The sequence below is a fragment of the Gallus gallus genome, chromosome 3 (genome assembly GCF_016699485.2).
Source record: "Gallus gallus isolate bGalGal1 chromosome 3, bGalGal1.mat.broiler.GRCg7b, whole genome shotgun sequence".
Lineage (NCBI taxonomy): Eukaryota > Metazoa > Chordata > Aves > Galliformes > Phasianidae > Gallus > Gallus gallus.
This window is the reverse complement of record NC_052534.1, coordinates 63,136,882-63,158,497: the sequence shown is the minus strand read 5'-3', so window position 1 is coordinate 63,158,497 and position 21,616 is coordinate 63,136,882. Positions and strand designations below refer to the sequence as shown.

The following is a 21,616-nucleotide window of genomic DNA, read 5'->3' as shown; positions in this document are numbered from 1 at the left end:
TAGATGATGATGGGTCTCACTTGTAGGTTCTGAAACAATCTTTGCTGTTGGGGAATGTATTTTCTACGACCACATTTATATGTATTTATATATTTTTAACCAATTCTGTGTTGTTGTTAACTCAGTCTGGAAACTGTTGCTGAGTTCGACTTTCTCACCCCTTCCTCTCCACGATCCGCTCCACGCCTGCGGACCCATTCCTGGTAGTCTGAGTCTCCCAGACTCCCAGAGTGAGGCACTCCCAGGGACGGGCATCCCGAAACGCCGCCTAATCACCACGGCTTGTCTCCGGGACTCACGAGCTAATCACGCGCTCTGATTTACCGCACCAGTGACCCACCGGCTCTGGGCATCCCCGGGCCCGCGGCGCAGAGCCTGCATAATCCCGGGCGGGCCGCTCGGAGCGCCGGCGCCCCTCGGCGCACGGCTCCCCCCGCGCACCCCTGCCCCGACCCCGAGGTCCCGGCTCGGCGGCACCCGGCCCTGCCGGAGCTGAGCTGGGAGCGGCGGGCCGGGAGGGAGTGGCGGGGGGAGGAGGCGCCGGGCGCGGCAGCCCAATGGGAGCAGCGGCGCTTCCAGTCCTCCCGCTTCCTCTCCCCACCCCCGGGCCGGGCGGGCGGCAGCGCTGCACCCGGCGGGCAGAGCGCGGCCCCTTCGCCTCCGCGGCAACACCTGCGGGGAGGGGGATGCCGTTGGGCGGCCGCCCCCCTGGGCTGGCAGGCGGGCCGGGCCCGGGGCCGCCCCTTCGAGGACGAGAGGAAGAGAAAGGAGCTGGAGAGAAGCGGGGAAGTTGTGTCTCGCCGGGAGCCGGAGCCATGAGCCCCGCCGGGGGGGCGCGGGCCGCCCCCTCTCTGCTGTTCTCTCTGCTGTTGGCGGCCTCGGCCCCTCTCTGGCTGCGGGCGGAGAAGATGGGTGAGCGCGGGCGGAGCGGGCGGGCGGCTTGGGGGAGTCCTTGTGACCGCGGCTCGGAGCTCGAGCTGCTCCGGGGCTGCGCGGAGCCGACCTGGCTAATCCCCGACGGGTTTATCCGCGTGTCTGAGTAGCTGCGGGATTACAGCGGTACCCGGCCTTACGATGAGCGTATCCCACCGCTTTCTTAATCTTTAGTTAATTAGGGCGGTGGGGTCGCTTGGTTGGTTTGAAGTCACTTAAGTGGAGGAAAGTCCCCGGCAAGTTGGAGGCACGGGGCTGCAAGCGGCTCCTGCCGACACCTGGGCGCCCTCTGCCGCCCCGGCGCCGCTCCGCTCCGCCCCGCCCCGGTCGGCGGCGTGGGGCCGCGGGGTGCCCGGGGCAGTCGCCCCTTCCCGCAGCTGGATGCGGGCAGCGCCGCTCGCTGCTGCCCCGCTGGGAGCAGCAGCCCGCTCTGGCTGAATCGAAGTTCCTTAGGAGTTTTAGGGGGACCTTGTTATCGCTTTGGTGAAACGAGGGTCTGCGCGCTATGCTGCTTACCCTGTGCTATATGCATCTCGCTGTTGAGCTTCCTGTGTGAATTACAGCTGAATTCTGCTGAGGAATTGCGACCTTATGGCCGTGGAATTGCCCTGCCTGATGCATCCATCCTAGAGGCGTTCACGGGCAGCTCCCGCTAATGCAGTGCTGGAAGTTGGGTACCGTGGTAGTCTTGACGGTGCTTTTTGGGTCATTGGATAGTCCCCATATCCATGTTCTGGATGGGCTGTGAGTTCCCAGCCCCAAAGCTGTGGATTAGTGTCATAGGCAGGCAGAAGTACTTTGGCAGATCTATCATCATCTTTTTCATAACCTCGTAGTAACGGAGATTTGTGGTATGGATCTCTATTGAGGGGAAGATCTGGTATGAGTTGCGTGGCCTTGCTAAGCAGCTTCACTCGAGCTTTTATTCCCTTTTTCTTGAAACTTTGCTTTTCTCTCTCCCCCGTGTTTCCCAGTTTTGAGACTCCAACTTGATGTGCTCCATGGAAAAGATGAAACATATTACTTCCTTCAAATCCCCTCTTTCCATCGCTGTTTATTTTGTCACTTTTTTTTCACCAATATTTCGTTGTCATGATCTCACAAAGCTGATGGAAGTGGTGACTTGTGCAGGGATTTCTGTGTGTTTCAACAGCACGCAGTGGTGCTAAGTTTAATTAAACATGACTCCAATTCCTTGTCTGTATTCGGCAGAACAGCGCAGAAGCACAAGAAATAATATATTTTCCTTGTTTGTCTTTGAGACGAACTCAAATTCACAGGAAAGCCAGCCCAGCATTTAGAACAGGGAGGGTTTGGTTGAAATCTCTTCCCTTCCTCCCCAGGGGGTGGTTATTTTATTTGTTTGTTTATTGATATTGTCCCATAAATTCAGAGCTAAGTGTCCTGCAGGAACACCGGTGGAGAAAGGAGATAAGGATAAGTAGATACAAACTTCCTGTCACACAAGCTCCTTGACTTAAAAGTTGTGATGGATTGAGAAGTGATGGAGTGAATGGGGCTCAAGCTGCAGCTAATTCTGAGTCTTGTCGCCACTGGCGTGTCCTACCAGCTGGCTCACAGGAAGATGCACAGGTTTAAATATATTGATTTTAAAATACTTAAAAGGTAGTGTGGCCTTCTGTCTTCTTACGAGCTGGTTGTGCAGTCTGCTTTTCTCATGACCAGCTTGCCTTCTTTTCAGCCTATCCCAAGGGATGCTACAGAACAAGGATGACAAGGATGAGGCTGCCATTGTAACTTCTATCAAATCAGGGAAAGGCCATTTTTCTCACTGTGCTATTTGTTGAGTCATAGCATGGCTCATATTGAGGTGACTGTGCAAAGCCTGGGTAAGAGTTCTTGAAAGTTTGCTGAGGACGTGTTGTCTGAGGGCATCTACGAAACACGGCGTTTGGTCGCTCATCAAATGATGACAGGGAAGTCTGAATGGTTGGGGAACTGATCTAAATCAGAACATATCATAAGCTTAGTGGTCTCTCCTAGGGACAAATACCACATCTGTGACTGTGCACTGAGTGATAAATAACTTGGAGATGTATATTAAAGGGGAAAAGAAGAACCTTTTAATTCTGCTGTACGCTTAACTCCTGTAATTTCAGTGGCAAGTTCTGAGCTGACCACGGCAGCATAGGCCTCATCCCCCACCCGCCCAGCCTCACACAGCCTTGGCTGTCCTGGTGGTCTTTCCCAAGGTGTCTTTCCAGCAGGTTAAGGCCAAGGCAGACCTGAATGCATTACTTTTGCTTCTCACAGGTTTCCGGTTCTTCTAGTCTCACCGAGCAGGACGCTGAGCGATGTAATTTTAGGTGGTGGATATCTAAATCAGAGTTGAATCTGAGTCTTCCTCGTCTGGGGCTTTGAGTAATCTTCCATTGCTTTTCTTAACCAGATTCTGGTCAGTAAGACTTCAGTCTGTTATTCAGTTGGTTATTTGTAGGAAGGAGTATGAGGAATGGGGATTTCACCCCATTAAGTGCGAGACTGAATTTGCCACTCTCGTTATAACTCATTTTCTTTTCACTTCAGATAAAGCACAGCAGTGAAACAAATTAGATTTGCAGATCAGCATCCAAATGTGAACTTCAACTACGTTTTATCTGGGTCTGGTGACAGTTGCACCCAACGCCCAGATTTTTCTCTTAAGTAGGAAGAATTTATGAGCAGTAGACCCTTAAACATTTTGGGGCAAGGCTGTTGTTTAGTGTGAGAACAGCATATGCAGTAATTATGAGAGAACGTGCTTGTACTCAGGGGCTTGCACAGAACACATTCTGGAGAATATTGGTGCGATAATGCTAATCCAGCCTGTGTACCCATTCCCAGCAGTTTGCAATGCAGATAGAGATGAATCTTGCACGCACACTCCACATCCTCCACAGTTTCTGAATATAACCAATCGGTAGTTTTTTCAGTTTGTTTGCATTTTGTCCTTATGTCTGCTTCCTTCCTTGGCTCTCTTAGCGTTGTGTTGTGAGTGCTGACTGGAATTGCTAAAGACAGAGGCAACAGTTTTCCAGTTGCACTTGATAAGCACAGTGTATACCCACCACATGAGAACTGCCATGTTTTCAGTTGCACAGACTTTGCTATAAATAGCTCTAAGCCCTTTATATGTACTTCTCTTTAGGTTAGCAGAGGACGTATTTCAAATGAAATCAGTGACAGGGAGGCCGCTGGGAGCCTCACTGACAAAGGAGGGAGAAAAAGATGCCTTGGGAAAGATCTTTCCTGAGTTATCTGCACATGCATGTTATGTGAATGATATTTCATACAAATTATTTGTTGATTTGCTTATGTAAAAATACGTTCACTTGTATTTGCCCAAAGCTTGTCACCCTTAGTCCCCTGGATTACACATAGAAATACCTAAAATGTCCTCTCAAAGCTGTTTTGGGTACCAGAAGGGCTATAGCATGGAAGGCCCATCTGAGATACCCCACCGTGCAGGGAAGTGTGATCCTGAGCAATGGAGGTGTGTGCTGAGGAGCTCAGCACAGACAGAGCCGAGGTGTGGGGCTGGCTGTACAATATCCGAGGCGTGCTCCTGTGGCATGTACTCATCAACACACGGGTTTGCACCATCTGTTAAGAATAAAACAAGCCAGATAGAATCAAAATAAAATCCTTCTGACTGGATTTGGTGGAATGGTGTTGTATCCCATCTATCTGCAGTTTAAAAAAAAAAAGAAAGAAAAAAGAAAAGAAAAAAAAAGTGAACATCAATGCATAGGAATAACCACACAGCTTCCCCAGGAGGTTTAATTAGTGTTACCACAGCGATTAGGGAACTCTAAACTGGGACAATATACTGGTGAAGCTAAATAAATAATAATAAGGAAAACAGTGTCTTGACTAGTTCTAAGAGCACATAGATATCTCTGGCTTTGCTTTCAGAATAAGTTATGAACTAATTAAATTTCATTTTTGTCTGTGAAAATTTTGCGAGCTGAAGCCGCGTTTCCAAAGTTGGCTGGATGCAGGGAGGCTGCTGCTAGTTACAGATTTTTTTACACTGTCTAGTTAAGCCTGGGGGCTGAGAGCGTTATACGAAGGAAATATTTTGGTCCTCTGTTCCCTCTCTGCCCGTCAGTTCTTCGGGCAGAACCAGGACGTGTCTCTCAGGAGTTCCCCTCCAAGAAGTGGAGGCTCAGTTTGGTGATGGTGAGGCTTTCTCCCTGGGCAGCATTTCCAGCCCCACAGTGTCTTCACTCGTTATTCCCACTTCCCTGTTGGGCCACGGTTGCTGCCAGTGCAGGCCATGCTTTCTCTCAGTGTGGAAGGAAAAGGACGATTGTGTTCAGCCCATCCTCTCATTACTCATCTCCATGGGGCTCTGATAAAGGTGTTTTCAAACCTGAAGAATGACAGGGGAAAAAAATGGAGAAGGAAGGGCAGGGTAAGGGAAGAAACACAAATCCATGGCATCCTCCTTAAGCAGGAGCTTCATTTTTGTATTTTCTGTCACATTTGGGCCCAAGCTACCACTATGGTTGCAGTGACTTCATGGTGCAGTTACAAGTTTGTTGTGTTATTCCTCCACCCCAGGTTTAGGAGAGCTCCAAACCATTGTTTCTTCCCTCAGCTGCTGCAGAAACTTTGTTTCCATCACAGCTTTGATCTGTGATGTTCAAGTTTCTGGCACTCCCACCACAAACGTTCAACAGTATTGGATTTCAGTCTAACACTTCGACATTAAAGCTGAAGTCATGTGGATGTCATCTTCCAGATGTTCATGTCTACAGAATTTAAATTGCTTGTTTGTTTTATTTCATATTGCAAAAACACATGGGAAATTCTGGATGCAATCCCTCTTGCCATACAAAGGCCTGTGTGTCCTGTGAGAAATCAAACAAGCTTTTTCTTTGTGGTGCCATGAGGAGAGACCTAAAACACTGGAAGCATAGGTGGGCTTCTTCACCTCTCCAAACAGAATGGCTTTGTTATGCAGCTGAGCCTTGTTGTTGCAGCTGGGGTAGCTGTGCAGAGTAGGGATGTGTAACCTCTCCTTGAAATAGCTTATATCTATTTTACTCTGATGCATTCCCTTTCTGTGTTGGTGGATTGCTTTCACTTAACAGTCAGCTATGCTTCCTGTGCAAAATGAGATTGGAACATAAATAAGTCCACTGCATCCTTCAACTATGGGAAAATGTATTTTAACCTGTAAAGTACATTCAAAGATCCTGAGAGTTCTCCGCCACTGGGAGGACTTGGCAGCAAGGTCCATGGCTAACACCAAGTCATTGCCCTCCCTGCCATCTCAGCTTGCTTCCAAAGCCAGGGTTTTGTTTTATCCTAGATTTCCTGTGTCAGGGAAGGGGAAATTGCAGTTGAAATGCTGGGGAGACAAAGGCTTTGTGCTCCCGCTGAAAGCTTTAAAACAGAATTTCAGCAGATAAGCTGTAATGCAAAGTGTTGTGTCACATGCGATGAGAACCTGGGTGGTAATAATGTTTTCCAACCTGAGTGAGTAGTCAGCATTTGCTGATCAATTAGCATTTCATCACGGGTGGAAGGAGCTTAGTTAAACGTGTATCTGAGAACATACTGATTTTTCAAGAAGTGCTAATGCTTGTGCTTTCAAAGTAAATCTCCTGGTTTTCAGGAGAAATTCAGTCTTTGCGTTCTCTAGGTAGAAAGTAGAATTATATTCTACCAAAATAAATCAGTAGCTGAGCAGCTGTGCTGAAGAATTCACTCTTAAGATGAGTGAGAAACTGTGCAGACCTTTCTACCACACCGCTTCAAAATGTGAGAACAAGACTGCTATTAATAAAAAATCCAGTAAAAGAAAAGGAAAATGTGGCTTTGCGGTATAAGTAGCGTACATAGGGTGGTATTTATGCATTGCTTTTCACTTCTATTTGCAAATATATTTTACACAGACTCATAATATCATATCGCGGAAGATAAAGAGGTAGAAACAATGCTGTGGCTCATGCTCAGCATCACAACCAATGATGTAGTACTTAAGTTAAATTGTGGCTCATTACATTTTTATTTTTTGATTTGAAATATCCCTCAGCAAACCACAGCGACCACAATATTTCATGTTTTTCTGAGACTGTGTGTGTGTATCTCTCTGGTCAGTGCTGCGGTAATGAGTACCAGGCAGGCTGATGGCACGGGAATACTGAAGGAAGGCATTTTTTACCTTCAGTGCTCCAGGTTAGAAGCCTGCTGGTGTGCATCTTTGACTGCATGGGTGTCTCTTAGTTCAGTTCATTTTTGCTTCCATTACTATAGGAAGCAGAGAGAACTGCTTGTTGTTAAGACTGCAGTATTTATGATAGAGCTGGTTTCCTAGAAGTTAGGTTGGGTGAGTCAAAAAGGAAAGCAGAAAATTGAGTCTTGTGAATTAAGGACAATTCGTGTTTCCTTCACAGAACAATTAGTTGTCTCGAGAAATATTTAACTTATGGATAACATAGGGCTTGCATAATTCGCTTCAACAAAAAGAGTGTTTTCTGTTGTCTTTTCAATTACATCTCACAACAAATCACATACTCAATTCAGTCATACAGGGAGGGGGGGGAAAAAAAGCAAATGTGTGATTTGCTGGTAATCCAGGACAGATTTGATTTCAAGAAAAGAGACCAGCCTTAACCGTTGGTAACTGACAGTCTTTCCTGGCTTGTGTCACACTAACCAGGGAATTACATGATAAAAACACAAGGCAAGGGGGTTCATCCTATCGTATTCAGACGTTTCCGAAATTAAAGCTGTTTTGAAATCTTGCCTTCCCACCTGCTACCTTAACAGGAACTGCTTCAGCCTCTCCTTAAACTTAAGTCTCCAAATTTCTTGTCCCTGTGGGTTTGCCAGTCCTTTCCATGGCTGTGAATATTCCTATTCCTGTGCCGCCCAATAATCGAGTTTGGCCCTGAGCTTGCAGCATATGTTTCCCACACAGTGCCGATTCAGTGCAATATACTGTAAGTTAATCTCCAGTAAAGCATAGCGAAGAGAAAACCTGGGGAAAAAAAAAAAAAAAAAAAAACAGATGGAGAAAGTAGAGCAAGCAATTTGCATATATATATGATATGTCTCTCAGTTAAGATTAGCATTTCCTACTTTGCCTGAAAAGCTCTTGATAGAAATCCCACTACATGTTTGTCCCATATAAGGGGAACCGCTGGAGGTGCCCTAATAGGAGAATGAACCATCAAGCCCATGAGGCTCCATTTCACACTGCTGAGATGCTCTGGACAGGACACTCCCACCATCATCTTTATGGCACTGGAGCTCCACCAAGGCCTTCCCAGTAGTATGACCCCCTTCCCCTTACTGACTGCCCTCTAAGGTTCCTCCCAGGGGTGCAGCTACAGCCAGCAAACCAAGTGCTTGTGCATTCACAGTGCCTTCTCAGCACCTCTGCAATTGAGGATGTACACTTTGATGTGGATTTGAAAGGAGGCAGATATCTGATGGGGAAAACAAATTCAACCTCCATTTTTTGCAGAATGGAGATATTGTACTTACAGTTCCTCTGGAATGTCCATATATTTGTAAATCCATTCTCACATCTGTTCCCAAAACCATGCAGGCTTATAAATGTTGAGGTGACAAGTCACAGCAATATGTCACATAGTAAGCGAATGGCATTGATAAATATTAAATGCAGCTACACAGTGAATAAATAAATAAGTAAATTCTTTATTGTAGTAGCAGTTAGAAAGGCATAGAGAAGTTTTCTCACACCCACAGCCTCAAGATTGCTGTATTTAGAATGCTGAAAAGCAAATTCCAGTGCTGAAGCTCGCTTCTCTGTAGGACTACATTTGGATATTCTGCCTAAGTCCTGGAAGCAGTGCCTCAAGCCTGCTTATTTTTGACATGTACTCCAGTACTGTCTGTCTTTCACAGATTGTGATGAAACCAGATAGCTATCATGAAAAGAAAAGACAAACTTAGTTTGCTACTACTTCTGAGTATTCAACAGAAGCAAAGTGAGAGAACTGTGTGATGCTATTTAAAGCCTTGTATAAAGCTTGCCCCTTACACGTTGCAGGATCTTGTTCTTTCCAGAATTCAGCAACTTCTTAATTCTGTGCCCTCATAAATAATTCAGAGGAAAGGGACTACCAAGGCTGTACCTGCTGTTCTCTTTCTGGCTTTGTGATTTCTATGGCAATCTGAATGGTCTTATCACTCTTTCTCATACTGATGTACTCAGGTGTTGCTAGGCTTCATCGTGACACCATTCCCCAAGATGTATATACAGAGAAGATGGTTGGTCTCCAGAAGGTTAAATGATGGGAGTGGCAAAATTAATCAAATCTGTATGGACACAGAGAAACTGGAAGAGTTTCAGTGTGTGGTGTTTGTGTTCATATTTGTGCTGCTTTAACTGAAACTTGTTCTACACCTTGTTAAGTTTGTAATCCTGAATGCAGAGTGTAAAGTTGACTCCAGTGAAACATGGATTCCTGTTGGTGGAAGAAGTTGCTCAGAGGGAGGTTTCTGCCTTCCTTTTTACATTTTAGCAGTTAAATAAATGAGAACTCAGAGCTTACGAGATTTTCATCTTTGCAAACTTCTGCAAAAGTACAGTAAAATCTTCCAGAGTTGTTTGTGGCATTCCAGTGATGTAAATGTCTTTGAGGTCAGTGCAGTTATAAGGATTTCCCTAGCTTTTGTCATATATGTGCATCTCTTAGGTATCGCTAAAAACCCCTTTGATTTTGAAAAATGGTAATACGGTTAGAAGCTACTTTGCTAGATAAGGAACATAAAAAGGACTGCATATGTTTGTTTTTTCTTAATACGTGTACTTGATGGTGGAAACCCTACTGGTTACCACATGCTCAAGGCAGGGCATTCCTAGAGGTTGCTTCAGGCAAGCGCTGGGGAAAGCCAACCCCCAACCCTGTCAAATGGCTGGGGAGGTGGTCGCAACTGAGCATGGGGTAGAAATCTGGGATTTATAGAATCTCTGTGGAACCAATTTGAGATCATTTGTTGCATTCCCCTTGCTACTTTAAGAGAGATGTTACAGTAAATAACGGCTATGAGGAAGAGGAAAAAACACGTTGTTTGGCCTCCTACTCCTTTCACATCCCTTTGAAGTTGGTAAGTAAATAATTTGGGCTACGAAATCAGCACTCTACAATGTCCCTTTGTTTCTTTCACTGATCTACCTTCCCTTCCTGCCCTCTGCCCCCTCCCAGCACTCCCCACCTCCTGCATGTTTGGCTTTGGCAGCAAATCAGGTGTTGCGAGAGACAGCTGCAGTGCAGGAGTTTAAATGTTTCCTGGGGACCCTATGGAGTCACACAAATGAGAGTTCAGTTCAAAGACAAGGTTTATATCATCATTTATTTTTTCATTTGCAGTAGGGCATACTGCAAAGTGGGGGACTTGTTTCCTTGAAAATGTATTAATACTAATTTAGAAAAAAATGTAGTCTTTTTTTATTTTTATTTTTTTGTATTTTGGATTATGGACTTGCATTAATTTCCAGTATAGAATCATAGAGTCACCAAGATTGGAAAAGACCCACAGGATCATCCAGTCCAACCATTCACCCATCACCAATGGTTCTCACTAAACCATGTCCCTCAACACAACATCCAAACGCTCTTTGAACACCACCAGGCTCGGTGACTCCACCACCTCCCTGGGCAGCCCATTCCAGTGCCTGACCACCCTTTCAGAGAAGTAGTATTTCCTAACGTCCAGCCTGAACCTTCCCTGGCGCAGCTTGAAGCCATTCCCTCTAGTCCTAATCACTAGTCACCCGAGAGAAGAGGCTGACCCCCAGCTCACTACAACCTTCTTTCAGGTCGTTACAGAGAGCAATAAGGTCTCTCCTGAGCCTCCTCTTCTCCAGACTGAACAATCCCAGCTCCTTCAGCCGCTCCTCATAAGGTCTGTGCTCCAGACCCCTCACCAGCTTTGTTGCCCTCCTCTGGACACGTTCCAGGGCCTCGATGTCTTTCTTACAGTGAGGGGCCCAAAACTGGACACAGTACTCAAGGTGTGGCCTCACCAGTGCTGAGTACAGGGAGATAATTACTTTCCTGTTCCTGCTGGCCACGCTATTTCTGATACAACTCTTTGCAGTCTCCACAAAATGCTGTAAAGAACTGAAAGCTGGACCTTCGAAAAACACTGCTGTGAGTTTATATACTTCCTCACACAAAGGGCCTGGCCAGATGCTCAGCTAATGTGAACAGCATCTGGGCACCAATACTACCAGGAATATGGTGTGGAGGACTGGTGAGACACTGCCCTTCATTTTTATTAGCCACTTGAGCCCATTGCCAGGAAAAGCAAAAAGGTTTCAGATTTGGTCATGCTCTGGAAAAGTGATGGTTTTAGGTCATGATCACTTGGTGACTTCTCTCTTTCATGACAATGGTGCAGCAAAGACCTGGTGCTCCTGGCCAGGTTAGCAGGTGGGGAGGTTAGAGGTGAGCCACTGAACGCTGAGTTTTAATCGCTCACAAAGCAGTGGAAGCGCAAACCCGCTTAGTGTGCATCCAACAGTCTTCTGTTGGTGACAGAGGTCGTAGAAACTGTATGAAGACCTAAATTTAGAGTTGTCAGACTGCAACAGTGGATTTGGGTGGAACCTGTAAAAAAACATCTTGGTTTTCCCCAGGTATTTTCTCCTATCCTATGTGATCAAGGGAGGCACAGGTCTGATTGGAAAAGTCAGATTTATTTGTTTGGTATTCATCTGTTTTTATGCATAACTCTTCTTACAGAAATGGGTGCAGAGCTCTTTCGCAACAGTTATTACTGTATCTTTGAATGAGCTGGAGTTACTACTTTGGGGGAGAGACATGGATGATGAGATGAATTCATGTTTTTGCTGGGGATTATTAGCAAAACTTTTTTGCTCAATCCAGTGGCATTTTCTTTGCTTTGTCCACATCCTCCTGCAGCTGTAGCTCTTCAGAGAACACTCAACTTTTGGCTGAATCCAGAACATAGGATCTGGTAGACAAGCTCTGTGCTCTCAGGAGTAGGAGGACGGCAGGCTGGCAGCTCTCTGCTCAGGCCTCTGTGCAAGCAGAGAAATGTCGGGGGATGGTGGTCACCTTGTCCCAATTACCTCCATGCAGGCAGGCTGTCATCTGGACAGGAGGAGTGGGGCAGAGAGGGAAATACGGCTCTGGGGGGCTTCATGGTTCTGGAAGGCAGCGGTGGCTGAGGGCGGAGTGGCAGTGGGAGCTGTAACCAGCTGAGAAATGCTCTCACCCAGAGGGTACTGGAGTGTGCGGGACTGGCTGTGTGCCTGAGCATGCTTGGGTATAACACGTATTTAGCACTGGAGCGTGGCCAAGCCTGATATTAATTGCTTAGCGAACGTGAGTCAGAAGGATGAAAAAGGCAGCTGCTTTCTGCCAGGATACTGTAGCAGTGCTTTTGAAAACACACTTTGATATCATGCCTTGTAACCATTTTGTAGTTGGCAATATAAACATCGTTCAGTAAAAGCTGCGGTACGTGAGATATTCTGTAGCAGTTTTGTGAGAACAGCCTCTTCCCTAGGGCAGAGCACTCTGCTGTGTAGCCAGGGGTGGGTGAGCCCGGGGGTGCAGACCTGGGGCTCGGCCTGTGAGCTGGCTGTGGGAGGATGCAGGAGCAATGAGGCAGCCACCCAGGTAGTACTGCATGGCAGGAGGGCCCTGTGAGGAACTGGAGCTATTTCCAGAGAGATCCAACTCTGCTGCTTCTGAGACCACCACTGTTTTGTGAAAGCTGTCCCGTTCTGAGCCACAGTATGTGTGTGTGGGGATACTCCTGTGGGCAGCTCATGTGCTTCTTTGTGGGAACAGGTTTTATCATCTGTGTCCTACCATGTGCCAGCCACTGTGGCCTGACCAAGTTCATGGCTGCTCAGGGATACCTCCTTTAACTTGCCCTGCACAAATCAACCACACGGGCATCCAAGTGATGGCAGTAGCACCACCCACCCCTTGCCCTTTCCACATGGGCAGTTACATGATCCATACCCTGGCATCCTCTGGTGAGACCCAGGCTGGGCATTACACATATGCATTGCTCTCAGCAAAGACAAGGGGCGAGCAGGGAGCTCAGCTTCTGCTGCAGAGGAGCTGGTTGTGGCTCAGTCTAGATATTTCCAACCTATCCCACAGGAAACTGTTTATATCTTAGTGGTAAACAATCTTATTTCCGGTGTTGTGTGATCCCCCATGAAACCTGACTGTAGGCCAATGGGCCCTCAATGCAGTGGATGCAATCTTGATCTTCATTCAAATACCCATGAGTATGCAGTTTACAAAACATGCTTGACGTGCTTTTAGTAGCTCCTGGTGATGAGGGGAGATGTTGTGAAATCTAAGTGTGTTTTGGTTTTCTGGCTGGTGAACACCTTCTGCTTAAATATTTTGCTTAGCTTCAGTCCGGTGGGAAGCCATGAAACTGGGATGTCTGTGGCAAGGCCATTAACTGCTTCCCAATAGGGTGCTAGAAAGCAGCTCCTAAAAGCAATGCTAAATAAAAACTTTGTGTTAGCAAGAAACCCTGCATTGAATTGACTGGTTAAATACACTTATTTCCATTCACAAGAACTCTGCTTATAGGAAAGAAGAATGTGATAGTAGGAACTATTGCATGTAAGACTCGATGTATTTGAGGTTTGGTCAATGCATTTCTATTGAAAAACAAAATTTCATGTAGAAAATAACAATAAAACCTAAACTAATAAGAGATTTGTTCTCATTTTTTTATTATTATTATTTGAAAAGATGAAGAAAGGATATATTTTCAATTTCTTTCAATTTCCTCAATTTTTGGGCCTTTGATAAACAGTAAGCTATATATATAATTTTTTTTTTCCCTAAATGTAGTCATTAAATGTCTTTGAATGAATAATCTGAAGAGTTTTATTCTGCCTTCCCTCTGTGACTTCAGACTCCTTCCCTAGGGTGCATTTTCAAGCATATTTCAGTGTAACGTTTTTCTTTGCTCTGGTAATCCTGCTGAGAAAGTCAAAATGTAGAGCTGGAGTCAGAAGCAATAGTTACTAGGGCTTGGCCTGACTTGCAGCGTTGCTTCAGCTCCTGTGACAGATGCACTTTTGCCATGACCTTTTCCTTTGAGGCAGACAGGCAGAGCAGGGGCAGTGAGGGACTTCACAGGTTCAGAACAACGCTGCTCTTGCCTCTCATCAGCTGTAGTGCCTGAATGACTGTCCTTCCCACATTACACAAGTGAAAAGCTGGAAAATAACACTTGCACTGTCTTAGTTCTAAAGATGTTCTGGACTTATTACATTTCAGTGCTGCCTCAAAGACAGATTTTTAAAAAAGGAGTTTCTCTGGGGACAAGACCTTATATAACTTGCAAAGAGGAGGACGGGGGGCTGAGGTGTCTGCAGTTGTGCTTGTACACTTTTTGCAGAAATGTAGTGCTCTGTGATGTTGTCAGCATCTCACTATGATAGCGATGTCTTTTCAGCATCGTGAGAAGAGTTGTACCACAGAGAATCCTTGAGGTTTTACTGAGGTGACGCAGGCCAGAACAAACCCACTGAGATGAAAGCCAGGCAAACTCTAAGACTTTTGGTTTTAAGGAGTTCATCCCCATGATGTCTTGTTGTGGCTGTGTAACTTTTCCTTTTATTTTCCCTTTTTGCTCTCCAGTGAGGACAAGTTGCAAACCAAACTCCAGACTGCAGTCACTTGGTTTTCAGCAGCCCAACTAAAATAAATGCTTACTGGTAGAAACACGAGGATTAAATAAGGACCGTAGGTAGCTCTTTTTTGCTACACAGACCACAGAATTGTCCTGTATCCCGTTGGAAGTGATCTGGTTTCACACTGCCTGCACTTCCCTGGGTCAAGAAAGCTGACAGCATATGTACTATATCCCTCCTTATACTTTAATTCCCACTGAAGAAAGTTTCCATTAGAAGGATGATTTTTCTCAAGGGACCGGTTCACCTTTTGTTTTTAGCATTTTCCTATGCATCTTAAAATCAAAAGAGCTAGGAAAACAACCTTTAACAACGGGTATTTTTTTAAATATATCAAGAAAAAGATCTGAGAAACCTTTTTTAGTGTGTTTCTTGGTGATACAATTTTGGATTAGTGTCTCTTATTCACCTCTATTCCAAGCATGAACCTGTGACAGAATTAAATAACAGGCAACAAAGCCAGAAAAAATGATAACGCTTCAAAATAAATGCTGTTGCCTGTGAATAAGCAGCTGAGTGAGATTCATGAAATGGCAGTGTAATTATATAGTTGCAAGGCAACGTTTGATACCTTGGATCTTACCTTCGCACAGCATGCCACCTTCACCCCAGGTCCCAGAATGGTACACGTTTTTATCAGTAACTCCTTTCTAGCTTTTCACCCTTCAACAGTCTTATCAAATCTGAAGCCTGTTCTTTTGAGTATTTGTGAAAGAAAACTCAGGTAGTAATTAAAACAGCCAGATCAAAAAGACTTAACCAAAACATCCTCAAAAGTGGAATTCTAAGTAAACATGAATTCCCAGCTCTTCAGGATTCTGTTCTATTAATGCCTCTAGAATTAGTTTTGATTTTGTAGTGGTAAAGGGCAACAGTGTACAGCACCCCTATAGGAAGACTTGCTGTGTTCCACTTGACCTAAAACTGAGGGCTGCTACACATACACAGATGTGGCACCAGTTTCTCTAATGTAATAGTTTCCATTTTTTTCAAGATTCAGCCTAATGAAAGAAGTCAGGCTTTAACACATACATTTTACATTACTGGTACACTTTTAAATAGTTTACTAAGAATTTCTTCCTCTAGTAGTCAAGGTCTCCTATCTGTCACCTGCTTCCTTCCCCTCTGTAGATGCATCCTGTTTTCCATGTCAGTCCCCGCGTCCCCCCTGTCTTTCCATGGACCTTTTCCTGTTGTCCTATGCTTCTGCAGCTGCTCCAAACCTGTGCTCACCCCTTGCCATGAAAATCCACTTTGCCACAGTACCAACTCTCTGCCCATGCTGGGCTGGGCTGGGCAAGCACCTATTTTCTCCCTGCTAGCAGTGAAAAGCAGTGCTGACTGCTCCGGGCACAGTGCCGTGAAGTAGCCTGCACGTTTTGCTGAGGACACCCATCGCACCATTTGTGTTTACCTTGTCCCCAGTGCTTTTTGCATTGTGCAAGCAGAGCAAGAAAACCAACAGGAAAGTAAGGTGAGTCAGGGCTGTGACAGTATGTGGTTAGGTCATGTCTGTGCTTCCACGCATGATTCAGTTGCTCTCTGCCTGATGGCTCCTTACGTGGAAGTAAAGCGTGGAATGATAATTGGGAGAAAACTGTTTGAGGAAGGATCCTACCTATTACATGTGAAATTGCATCCTTAAGGTTTCAGTAGGGTTTGGCTGTAAATCAAAACCGGAGTCTCTGTTTATACAGAACTGTCAAATACTCTTTAATTCATGAGTGTTTCCAACCCTTTTTGCTACTGCTTTGCAAGATAAATATGACCCCATTTATTTTAATTACCTGTTTTCCAACAACTGTAAAACTGAGGTGGAGAATTACAAAATACTTTTTAAGAAGGTGGAATGCGTTTTAGATGGTTTTGTGGTCAGCATTTTCTTACATTTTTTTTTATTTATTGAGGAATATGCTTTGTTTTTCTTCCTTGGTTCTCCTTCTGCTGCAGGAGATGGATGTGGGCATGTGGTGATGTATCAGGACAGCGGGACCCTGGCTTCCAAGAACTATCCCGGGACATATCCAAACTACACACTTTGTGAAAAGAAAATCCAAGTACCTCAGGGAAAACGCCTGATCTTAAAAATTGGAGACCTGGATATTGAATCACAGAAGTGTGAATCCAGCTACCTTACCATCCTGAGTTCTTCAACGCTGCATGGTAAGTCAGTCATCTCTCCTGCGTCTATTTCATAATCAGCCTGGGTCTCAGATGAGATAACCTCTGCTATTGCTACCTGTTTGTCACCGATAACCTTTCCTAACATGCAGTCTTTAATACTTTAGATATTAAATGTGCGCAGCCAGGCTGCACTTGAGTAAGCAATTTACACAAGAGGATAAGTGTATAAACATGCTATAACTGTGCACTTAAAACAATAGAAGAACAAAGTCCTCCCAAGGGGAACTGAGGCTTTCCTCAAATCAGTTCAGCCAGCCAGCTGCTGCTGGGGCTTTTGATCTGCTCTGTAAAGGAGTCAAACTGATGTTCAGGTCAGTGAGCCCTTTTTCTGAAGTCAGATTGAAATCCAGGCAAAGCTGTGGAGCTGTGAGGAGTATGGACAATACAGGTAAAACAGATTCAGAGGAAAAAGAAAATGAAGAGTCAAGCACACCAAGCTGTCAAGGTGACCCAGCTCCTTGCTTGTCTCAGTGCAGTATGTGGTTCACCCAAGCTCAGGTCTCATAATAGTAAGGATAGATGATTGCCTTTAATTCATGAACATGGTAGACCTATAATTCATCTGGTAAGATAAGATCAGGTGAAGTATTAAAGCCTCTCTCACAAATGAAGGTAAAGGTAATTATTGCTCATCACAAGGGATGTATTACATTTTGAAGCAGCCTTCAACAAGAGTGAACACTGACATGTTCATATGTAAGCCTTGCATGTAGCTTTATCTGAGGTATGAGGAGTGTTTCTGTTTGTGCACTTGGATTTATTTGTTTATGTTTACGTTCATATACCTGTAAGAAAGGAATTCTGTTCACTTGAAGCACACTGTCTGTACTTGGCAGTGATATGGGTTTAGTAGTGCATTATCATAACTTTGAATCCTTAACATTTCAAATCAAAAGCTTATCTAAGAAGCAAGGATAAATCAGTATATTGCTTTTTTGAAGTAAAAAATGAAGCTTGAATTCTAATTCAAATTTTGGCTCCTTGCACAGCAGCCCCAAGGCGTCTTCACATAGTTCAGTCTTGCAGCTAATCAGCCAACTAACACAGAATGCTAGTGTATTATGCAATCAAACCCATGTAATGAATTTTTAAAGTGTTCCCACACCCATTTTCATACCTGATTAGTAATATCTGATGCATGTGGACTATAATTTGCATCCTCTGTAATGAACTGCACAATTAGCAGATTTTGGTTCTATCTGATTAAACAGGTTTTACAGCTTAAGCAGACATGCTATCTGTAATGGTTTTTGTGGTCTACAGCTTGCTGTAGACTTTCCTGTATACAGAGTCCTTTCTTTATGTTCAGGTAGATCCATGCAGTGAGGAAATAGCACTATACGCAAAAATTCACAGTATCACTTGTGTTTTAAAAGCCATGGGAATTCACAGATGAGATTAAGACTTTTCCAAGTGTGTTGTTTCAACAGTTTTGCTATAGTTCTAGAGTTTAATAAGTGTTTATGTAAGCAAAAGGAGCCCTGTGATTGGGCACTGCTAAGCACATTCGGTCCTGTGAGGTGTCCTTTCAGGTGGCTGCTTCTCAGCCCAGGTTTCCTCTCTACAGCTCTCCTCTCTTCCAAGAAGCAGGTTGGTATCTTCATTCAGGAAGATGTTGACCTTTGCCACTGAATTTTTTAATAGGATGATGGAGATCTGAAAATACTTTACAGGCATTCGAACTTCCGAGCAGTTAAAAATTAATGTTTGACTGTTTGGGGATGTCTGTACCTGACCAGGGCTTAAAAAGGAAAATCTAAAAAGCTAAGTGTGAAACCTGGCAGTGTGAACATTACTAATACTTCAAATTAGCCAGACAGCTTCTGCTCTTTGAGGTATGCAGTTATCAGGAAATAAGGTCCAAAGGGAAATGTGTTTTAAATACTACTCTGATCTCTTCAATTCCACAGAATACAAGACAGGCAATATCAGTATGCATGCAACGTTTTATTGGGGAGTGCATCTGAAGCCTAGAAAATTGGTCAGAGGCAAAGCACCACACCATGTGCATGTAAATACATTAGCGTAAGCAAGTCTTCTGATGACAAAATATTCTGTCCTTTCACGTTTGTCCCACAGGTCTTTATGTATAACTGTGATTCATTCATTGTAATAACCACCTGCTGGGATTCATGGAATACACAAGGAGTAACTCAGTTCATGTCTGGAGTATTTTTGTCCCACGCACCAAAGGGAAACTGTTACAAACAAGTGGATTTATGTTAGCCAGGTGATTTCTTTGCTTTAGCAATCCTGTGACTACAGATTAGGCAAAAGAACACTGATATATGAGATGTGTTTAAGTTCAAGGCATTCATCCCATCTTGTACACTGGCCCAGGAATACCCTGGATTTAATTCCTTCCTAGAACAATGTGTAGCACTGAGTATGCTGATCTACTAAGCCTCCACACTCAGATGGAACACAAACTTTACACTACAGTTCTCACTTTTAGTACTCCTCAGCTTTGATGAACCTACGAAGGCAGCCATTGCATTTACATTTCCAAATATTGCCATCAAAAGATGGTCATTAAATAATCTTAACGATGCTCTAAAACTGGAGCCATAAAGTGGCTGAACATTCTGTCTCGAGGTTATTATTCTTCCCACTGTTTTTTTTGAGGTTAACTGGAGGAACGACACTGTAGTAAGCCTTTTCTTTTCAACTGCTGGCTTTCCATCCAGACTTAGATGTGAGAACATTCATCATCAGTCAGTAGAGGTAGAGTAACACCAGTTTCGGTGAAACTGAGTCACCTTTTTCTGGTAAATCTTCAGATGGTAACACAACTCTGCACGTTGTCTCTGAAAGAAATAAATAATGTCCCTTTTCAAAGGCACAGCTTTTCACTGAGTGAAAGCAGGGTGGATTCTTTTTGTTTGCCTTGTCTGTTTTCAACACAGAAGGGATCTAGGATAGAAAATAACGTAAAGCACGTTTCATAGTGTGGACGGGGTGCAGCCTTCTCTGAAATGCTTTTCTTCTAGAGTTAATTGTATTAGCTGAGCATATTAAAAATACCAAGCTCTGAAAAGAGCTTCTGAATTTTTTTAATTAGTTAAAGGGATATGTGAAAACAAGATTAACCATGTGGTCCCTGTAGTTCCCAGGAACACAACAGCCATTGCTGTACCACTTATGAACATATTGACAGAAATGTTTTTAAGGCTTGACAGAAATGGCTTTTGCCCAGCTACTTTTCATGGCTATCAAATTTCTGTGTCTTTTGACCCTTTTTGCTTGCCTTTTTCACTCCTTCCTGGCTTAGTATTTTTTTCCCTTAATTTTTGTGAGATGATCACAAGTCTGTGACTGGAGAGAGAATCAAGAACAGATAAGTGCCTACTTCCATTCACTTACAGTCAGTAGGAGGCTGATGTGTTCCTCTGGGGTGGTTGTCAGATCTGCTGAGTGACTAGTAATAATTTGGAGAGTTAACGCAGTTAACTTCTTGCATAATTTGCACTCAGTAGCTAGTGTGAACTAGCAAAAGATATTACTGGAAATGCTCTTTTCTCCCCGCAGCCAGTCACTGATGGTTGTTAGGAAAACTGAGCATTCACTGATGTGTGAGAGTCTGGTGGCTGCTGAGAGTGAAGCGTTCAGGTGTGTGTATGTAGGAGAACCAAATGCCTTCCAGTGCCTCACACCTGTCATCATGGCAATAGGGTATTCATCGCACCACCCTTCCTTACTATAGACTGAAGTAAGTGTCTTTCTTGAACAGAGGGTGCGCCCAGGCTTCTTTTTCACTCCTCAAAGGAAACTTGTTATTGCAGTATTGTTTCTGGTATTTCAGGAAATCCAGTGAAATGCCCAGACAAGTTCTCATTGAAGATGAAGTTGAGCGATTTCTTAACAGTCAAAACTCTGTTAACAGTTGGGTTTCGCCTGAATGGTTACAGCAGCTTTCAAAGGATTTAGCTGTAAAACGACGACTTCACTTTTCTTTTATCAAATGACCTCATATTCATTTTAGATTCATAAACTGTACTGTGCTTTTTTCTGAGTCTTTTGTTAAACAGGTACATCTCTTTGCTAGGGATTCCTAACTGTGGCTGGGCTTCTGTCCTTGGGTTTAGCTAACACCACAGGCACAGTGTTAGGTGAGGCTGGACAGACAGACCTACAGGCTGGAGAACAGGTGGCCCGGGCTCTCCATTTTTAAACTGTAATTAATTACTTCTTTTACCTGACTGCGTGGTGGCCTTTTTCTCTCCTTCATCGCCATCTTTGGCAAACCTTTGGAAGAATTAATGGAAAGTTTTATTTGTTTTTCCTAAAACAAGTAACTCTTAGACTGATTCAGAAGTCAGACTGTGTTGTGCAGAGTCAAATGCTGAATAATCAGACTGTCTCACCCTGAGTAACAGATGTGACTTCCCTGTCAACTCCTATCTATTGAGCATTAAACACCACTTCATTGCGTCCTGCACACAGGAGGCTTCTCTTCTCTCTTTCTTGGTGGCAGGAGAAGTTACCAGCTATGCTCAGTCATTGCTTATGAAAGTGAAGCATGTGTGTGAATGTGGGATGGAGACAAATTTCAAAAATGCACATTTTCATACAAGAAATCCTTGCAGTTTTTGTGAGCTGTTTGTGCAAATCTTTTACACACTGGCTGAGTTTTTAGCTCTGAAATGATGCAGGTATAATCCGTCTTCAGCATATCCCCTGTCCTTCTCCAGCTATTGAGGTACCTCAAAGCCTGCAGAAACAAGCAGCATGTAGGCCTTGCTGCTTGCCATGAGAGAAGCGAGCCCTCTGGCAGAGCACTTCTTAAGGGAAGTAGAAAGAATAAAG

At 44.3% G+C, this 21,616-nt stretch overlaps 1 protein-coding gene across 1 annotated transcript in view; it reads left to right on the top strand.

The window, feature by feature from the left end:
• Positions 1 to 387: 387 nt before the first annotated feature.
• DCBLD1 (discoidin, CUB and LCCL domain containing 1) overlaps positions 388 to 21,616 on the top strand; it is a 48,092-nt gene continuing 26,863 nt past the window's right edge. The window contains exons 1-2 of the mRNA XM_419767.8: positions 388 to 912; positions 16,577 to 16,789. Coding sequence (XP_419767.5) covers positions 558 to 912; positions 16,577 to 16,789 — 568 coding nt within the window. The 5' untranslated portion in view covers positions 388 to 557. The remainder of the gene's footprint in view (positions 913 to 16,576; positions 16,790 to 21,616) is intronic.